This window comes from Microtus ochrogaster, chromosome 2 (genome assembly GCF_000317375.1).
Source record: "Microtus ochrogaster isolate Prairie Vole_2 chromosome 2, MicOch1.0, whole genome shotgun sequence".
NCBI lineage: Eukaryota > Metazoa > Chordata > Mammalia > Rodentia > Cricetidae > Microtus > Microtus ochrogaster.
In genome coordinates, this window is record NC_022010.1 from 67265721 (window position 1) to 67273445 (window position 7725).

A 7725-nucleotide genomic window follows, 5' to 3' on the forward strand; every position below is an offset into this window, starting at 1 on the left:
TTTCATCGCCTGATGAAGGTTAATATTCAGGAGGATGCCTATATGTTTTTCTTTGGGTTCTCCTTATTTAGCTTCTCTAGGATCACTAATTATAAATAACAAATTTAGGAGAATTCCAAGGGCTGGTTGATTCTTCAATACACTGAGCATGTAGCTGCTCCTGTACCAGCTGTTCTAAAGCTTGCAGTTTCTCTGTTGTTAAAGGCCATTGTGCAAACCATATAGGTTTGTCTGTCGACCATTTTAAAGGTAAAGCTGTTGGTGCCTTTGGAAGACCAGCACTGTTCTTGTACAATCTGAATTGTCAGTTGCTATTCCCTTTAATATCTTCTAATATTTTCCCAGAAACATATGTTAATTTTTTTCCAAGATTGGGGAATGTTAATCTGAGTATGCCATTGCTGTAACAAATCATGTCCCCACAAATTTGTTGCTATGTTAGCCACACATGGTTTTAATATTCCTCTCTGTCCTTCTGGTCCCATTCAACCCATCTCGTGCTCTACTTTACTTGAAATAAAGTTCTGATCCCTAAGAACTGAACATTTACGTCCTGAAGAGGTCAATTGGGATGCCAAGATTCTGATGATATTATTGTTGCATTCACACCTGTGTCTACCAGACCTTCAGTGACGTCATTTATTTGTATTTTTAATTTTAGTCTTTGTTCATTTATAGAAGTTTGCCAAAATACCTGCTTTATGGTTTCTCCTGAATTTTTTGCTCTTTAACTCTTCTATTATCCAGGGCAGTATAGTTTCTCACAGTAGGCATTAGTTTCTTTAATTGCTCTGCAAAGGAGTTTCCTTTACAATGGCAGGAAATGACTGAACCAGATTTGGCATAGTAGCCTGCAAGAGGCCCCTCACAGTTTCCCCAACAGCAAAGGATTACCTTGAATATCTCTTATTGATCTATGTTCATTAGTCCAATGTCTGCTTTTACTACACCTTCTGCATAATCCAGAATGGAGGGACATTCTGAATAGATTAGGCTTAGAAAGAATATTGTTTCTAGGAATGCCCTGTTTACAATCCCTCTTAAGGCGACTTTTCTTGCCATAATTATTTTTTCCCCAAACCTCTGGAAATCACCTCTCCAAGTATCATCATGGTCATGAGATTCAATATTAATTTTATCTCGGATTCATTCCTTAAAGGTGCTGACTGTGCCTTTAACAATCTGATTATGCTTTTGCATTGAGAATTAGCACTGATCTTTAGGCAAGCTTTATTTGATGTGGGACTCCCCTCTCACTGTATGCTGTGAATGCTTTATTACCATTTGTTACTAAAGAAGCTAATTTGGCCAATGACAGGGCAGAATATAGCGAGGCTGGAAGAGATAATAGATAGTATGCAGAGTCCTTGAGACGCCATGTAGCTCCCGATGTATACCGATGCTAGACCCTTACCAGCATGGATCTACATAAGACTAAAAAAAGCTTTTAAAAGGAGGGGGGGCTTCTAGACACACAAAATGGGAGTCAATTGGATCTTCTTGGTAGCCACGTTTTTTCAAATAGGCTCTGTTTGCTGGCAGTGAACAGAGGAACGGCTCCTTTTAAGAGAAGGCTTCCTGAGTCAGCATTAGCAACAAAAACTGTGGGGCTCCTTTAAGAGTCAAATTTCTGGTTTGTGCTGACACCACGAACTCTGGCTATTTGGGGAGGTCCTGTACTTAAATGGGGTTTCTGAGCAGAGTGCTACAGATTGGTTAATAACGACATAGGCTCGCTGTGTCCATCTAACTAGGGTGGTGAGCATGGCTTGCAAAATTTAGCATTTTGAATTAGATGGAACAAACAGGCAGGCCTGCAGAGTTGATCCTAGCCACGCCCACTTAGCATTAAGAAAAAGCACTCCTTTCAGAAAATTATTACAGATATACAAAATAGATATAAAAGACTGCTAAACGAGACACAGTGTGTTTTTAAAAAATAAGTAGGTTTGGGAGAGAGAAGGAAAAGTATAGACAGTTATAAAAAGAAGTAGTTTAAAAAAATAAAGTCTTTAAAAAAACAGTAAAAGTAATATAAAAGAGTACAGACAGACAGATTAAAGGAGTAAAATTGATTTTTAATAAGCCACATAAAGATGGAATATCCACAAAGTCTGGATTAAGTATATTACTGTGTTTTCTTTGAATTTTTTGACTGCAGAGAGACATTTGATTCTGGGGTTGGTTATAAATGATTAATGATCAGTTTCTAAAAATGAAATAAGGGGGAATATGATATAGAGATGAATAATTTTCATTGGCATGGATATAGGTCTTTTGATACAAATTTAAGGTTGATTTTGTTATACTATATATATATATTTCTGCTCTTATTTAAGGTATGTTTATACAGCTCTTTAAAAAATATTATATGTGCTTAAAATTACAGATTAATAGTCATTTATAATAGTCAAACTTGTCATATTAGCTAGGTTTTCTAGATATACAGAGATATATTTCAGTTAGATAATCTTCAACACTTCAAAGACCTATAGAATATGGCATTTAAAATGTAAGAATTTAGACTTTTCTTGACAATGAGACATGTCTGCTTCTGACAGCACCAATTACTTCAGAGAAGTTAATGGGCATTAAAGAAACTCATTTTGAAGTTTGCCTTCTATGTAACAAGGCTAGCCATTTGGAGCAAGAAACTGTTCTTACCTGGACTGCTTGATGGTATGTCATATGAACTGGACATGCAGGACCCACAGAGAAGTAACTACTGAAATTCCTGAAAGATGGAATTCAGGGTTTCTGCTTCACACCATTATAAGGCAGAACAGATCTTCAGTTTTCCTGCTTCATGGAAAAGTGTGCTGGATACTATGGGCTTGTAGGCTAAAGATGGATGACCCAACGTTACAGAAGAACTTTGGATGACTGTCCAGGCAGCAAGATGTCTCTCAGTTCTAGAGTTTTGGAAGTTGCTTACAATGTGCTTCCTGTTTACTTAGGTAATACTATATCCTTCTGGGGTCTTTGATAGAATTGAAGACTAAATAGTTACAGTTTTCCTTAGTTATGATAAAAGATAAATTATGTGAAACTTTAGACTCACAAAATATATTGTAACTGTAATTCTTGCTTGATACCTGTTTTTTTATATATAATTTTGTTTTGTTGAAGATAAAACCTTCCTTTTTATTTAGACAGAAAGGGGGAGATGATGTGGGATTCCCCTCTGTATGTTGTGAATATGTTTTATTAACATTGATTAATAAAGAAGCTACTTCGGCCTATGTCAAGGCAAAATATAGAAGGGCTATAGAGAGATAGTATGTGGAGTCAAGGAGATGCCATGTAGCTACCAAAAGAGACAGATTTTGGATTTACCAGTAAGCCACAGCCTCGTGGTGATACACAAATTAATAGAAATGGATTAAGTTAAGATGTAAGAGTTAAGCCAGGCGGTGGTGGCGCATGCCTTTAATCCCAGCACTTGGGAGGCAGAAGCAGGCGGATCTCTGTGAGTTCGAGGCCATCCTGGTCTACAAGAGCTAGTTCCAGGACAGGAACCAAAAAAGCTACGAGAAACCCTGTCTCGAAAAAAAAAATGTAAGAGTTAGGTAATAAGAAGCCTGAACTAATAGGCTAAGCAGTGTTGTAATTAATATAGTTTCTTGTGATTATTTGGGTCTGGGTGGCTGAGAATGAAAGAGCAGTCACCATTTACATTTATTTATTAAAACACAAATAATATACTACTATAGTTAGTAGTTCTACAGTATCCTCTTAAGAACTATTGTTAAACCTCTTTTTATCAAATGGTTAATTCTTCCATATAATCTCTGCATATCCTTGTGATACTCTTAACCACTTCTAGTTACTTACATTCTCTAATACAATGTAAAGACTGTGTAAACTGTTCTTTGACTATACTTTTTAGGAAATAATGACAAGAAAAGTTTGTATATATTTGAATTCAGCATAGATGCAATATTTCTAATACTTTGATTCAGGCGAATATGAGTGTAGATCTCACAGATCTGGAAAGATGAGTGTAATTCTGATAAATACACCAGTTTTTTTTTTTAAAGATATATAATGTATACAGTGTTCTGCCTGCATACCAGAAGAGGGCACCAGATCTCATTATAGATGGTTGTGAACCACCATGTGGTTGCTGGGAATTGAAGTCAGGACCTCTGGAAGAGCAGCCAGTACTCTTAAACCCTGAGCCATCTCTCCAGCCCCCTGGTTTGTTATATTTTAAATGTTTCTTTGTACAGATTTTAGTGCACTTTGATAAGATTTGTAACTAAAAGGTAAGTTCCCAACTGGACCAGGACTACATAAATATTTGAGAAAGTTGTGGTATCAGAAATTTTATCAGCTATAAGACTAGGATTGTTTAATTCTTATTCAAATTGTCACTAACTTCCCCTTAAATTATCTGAATAATCTAAAGGATAGGTTCTTTTAGCAGATTTCTGTTTTTCATTCTGTGAAATCAGGACCAGTTATAATATTATGGTATAGATGCATTTAGAGTAGGGATGGATCAGAAGTAAAATAGTATTTCAAATGGGATTCAACAAAAGGAATTGGCTTTGTTCCTCTTCTATATAATGTACTTTTCATTATTGTCTCCTAATATCAATGTCTTTGTAGAAATGATGCTTGGAAACATACCAAAGAGAAACTTGGGGCCTAGAGAGAGAGCTCAGTGGTAGAACCCTTGTTTCTCTTACAGACTCCAGGTTCAGTTCCTAGCACCAACTTGGAGACCCACAACCCTATATAACTCCAGTATCAGGGTGATGATAACACCGTCTTCTAACCTCTTGAGGGCACAGCATATACACATGGTGCACATGCTTACGTACAGACTCAACAATCATACATATAACTCCAAGAGAAAATTAGTTAATTTAAAAAAAAAACTTGCCTACCTACATTGTTATATAAAGTCAGGGTTTCGGGAAATTATTATTTAAATTCTGACTGGTTGGTTTGGTGGCTACATTTTTGTTTCTGTTATGGGTTGGTTTGTTTGCTTATATTTGTCTTTTAGGTTTTTTGAGACAAGGTATCACCACGGCCCTGAACTCATGATTGACATGCCTCTGCTTCTGCATGGAGATTATATGCATGACTATACCCAACTAAAGCTACTAATTTATAGACAGTTTAATACTTGCAGTAGATTCTATAGATAAAACAAGAGGCTGCTATGAATTCTAAAAGCTCTGCTCTGTGGTTAGGTAAAGCATATTTTGATCTATGAATTCTAAAAGCTCTGCTCTGTGGTTAGGTAAAGCATATTTTGATCTATCTGTCCTCATGACAAGTTTTCTGCCATGTGTTTTCAGGACTCTCAGATGTCAGAAGTGGCCAGCAGAGAGCTCCACGCACAAGCACAAGAACGACTTCAGCACTATTTTATGGGGAGGGCCATAGAAGAAAGAGCCCAGCAGCACAGAGAAGCTCTGATGGCTCAGATCAGCACCAATATTGAACAGTTGATGAGTATGCTCTGCTTCCTTCTGTTTTATAGAAGGAATAACCCATGCAAGAGATGTGACATCCAAAATCTGTAGAAGGATGATGACACACACAAATAGTCTTTATCCCAGCCCTCAGAAAATCTTATATCAGCCCAGTTTTCAATATGTACTCTGTAGTTTCTGTTTGTGCTTGTTTATAAACTTGGATATTTCAGCTTCATCAAATTTACTAATTTCAAAGATGTTGCGTCCTACTAACCACATTCTGTGCTGTAGTCCCCAAAGCCTTCTTTTAATTTTTCCATATTTTAGAAGAAGACAATGACAGTAGTTACAGTACAGCACACTTATAGAACATTTATAACTTTTAATAGCATGCCTTTACCAAAGTTTCCATCTTTAGCTAACAAAATTTATTCTTTTGTTTTAAGCCTGGAAGTTGCCAAGGGTTTAGGGTTGTTGCTGCCACTCACAACTGCAACTTTTGGCTAGAAACCTTCCTTCATGGTTAGCACTGACAACACATTCAGAGTTGAAACCCTGTCCTGTTCCTGACTGTACATGGGCCCCAGCTGTGCTGTTTCTAGGCTGCTGCTTGCCTGGCACACTTCTACTAACCATTTACTTTCTGTTTGCTGTAGAGGCACCAAGTCTGAAGGAGGCAGAAGGAAAGGAACCTGAGCATTTCCTAAGTAGATCTAGGCCCGTGGCAGCCAAGGCCAAACAGGCCCATCTCACCACCCTGAAGCACATACAAGCACCTTGGTGGAAGAAGCTTGGAGAAGAACCAGGTGATGAGATTGATGTTCCAAAGGATGATCTTAATATAGAATTAGGAACTCTATTTATTGGTGGAACAAAACCCCCCTAGAAGAGGATAACTGTGAAATTAGCAATCTTACTTTTTAGGAGATTGCTAGTTTTGCCTCTGGCATGCTGGTAGAGCTACCAGTGGCTTTCCAGAGGATGTTCTTCATGTAACACTTGGAAGCAACAAACAGAGCATTGGCTACCTCGGTCCAAGTTCTTTCCCCTTTCTGTATACCGTCTCTCTCTATTCCCAAACAGATTTGTGGGCTTTATTGTGGGACAGAACTCAGTGTGAAATTCTATTGTTGACATGAAATATGAAATTTCTTTCATTTCTGTTTTCTCACTAAAGGTTGTTTTTTTTTCAAATAAATATTGTGTTTCTGAAAAACCTGTCAGAATTACTTCAACTTTTCACATTTGTTATTCAGAATTTCCATTATTATTTTTACTATCGTTGTATTTTTTTACCTTGACAAAGTTTAGAAAAGGGCAGTCAGTTAAAGGACATTTCATTATCTGAAAAAAACAGAGAAGCAGCAGAGGGAAACAGTAGGTTATAGTTTACATATTGTAGTAAAAATAATGTATTTTAAAATTATTTTTATATGCATCAGTATTTTGTCAGCATGTGTGTCTGTGTGAGGGTGCTGGATTCCTTGGAACCAGAGTTAGAAAAAGTTTGTGAGCTGCCATGTGGATGTTGTGAACTGAAACTGGGTCCTTTGGAAGAGCAGCCAGTCTTAATCACTGAGTGTCTCTCTAGTCCGTCCCCCCCCCCATAATGCATTTTTTAAAGCTGAGTCTCACTATGTAGCTCTAGCTAGCCTTTAATTCACAAGACCAGGCTGGCCTATACTCACAGAGTTCTACCTGCATCTGCCTCCCAATACTGGGACTAGAGACATGCCACTATGCTTAGCTGTATTTCCTTTTAGAAGTGATAATGGAAAATAAGTTCAATTACTGGGTTTTGTTTGGTTTGGTTTCCTTTTTCTTTCATTCTTTCTTTTCTTTTCTTTTCTTTTTTTTGAGTATGAGAGTGGAGGTTAGTGTGTAAAACATCCAGAAAATAGTGTCAGATTCCACCAGAGTTCAAGTTACAGAGGGCTGTGAGACACCAGACAGTGATATTCAGAACCCGACTTGGGTCCTCTGCAAGAGCAAGTGCTCTTAACGACTCAACTGTCTCCAACCTCTTACGCTGTTTTTCAATAAAATAACCTTTAGTTGGCCACTTTTTCTAATCTATAAGATCATATGACTCATTGGTATAGATTATACTTGTGGTATATATGGCATACATATATGTGATATATTTAAATGCAACTTATATATTTGACAAATATTTGAAGCCGGGCAGTGGTGGCACATGCCTGTAATCCCAGCACTCGGGAGGCAGAGGCAGGTGGATCTCTGTGAGTTCGAGACCAGCCTGGTCTACAAAGGGAGTCCCAGGACAGGC

At 37.5% G+C, this 7725-nt stretch overlaps 1 protein-coding gene across 1 annotated transcript in view; it reads left to right on the plus strand.

The window, feature by feature from the left end:
- Iqcb1 (IQ motif containing B1) overlaps positions 1-6650 on the plus strand; it is a 56209-nt gene extending 49559 nt beyond the window's left edge. Inside the window, exons 14-15 of the mRNA XM_005345088.2 lie at positions 5316-5472; positions 6092-6650. Coding sequence (XP_005345145.1) covers positions 5316-5472; positions 6092-6321 — 387 coding nt within the window. The 3' untranslated portion in view covers positions 6322-6650. The remainder of the gene's footprint in view (positions 1-5315; positions 5473-6091) is intronic.
- The last annotated feature ends 1075 nt before the right edge of the window (positions 6651-7725 follow it).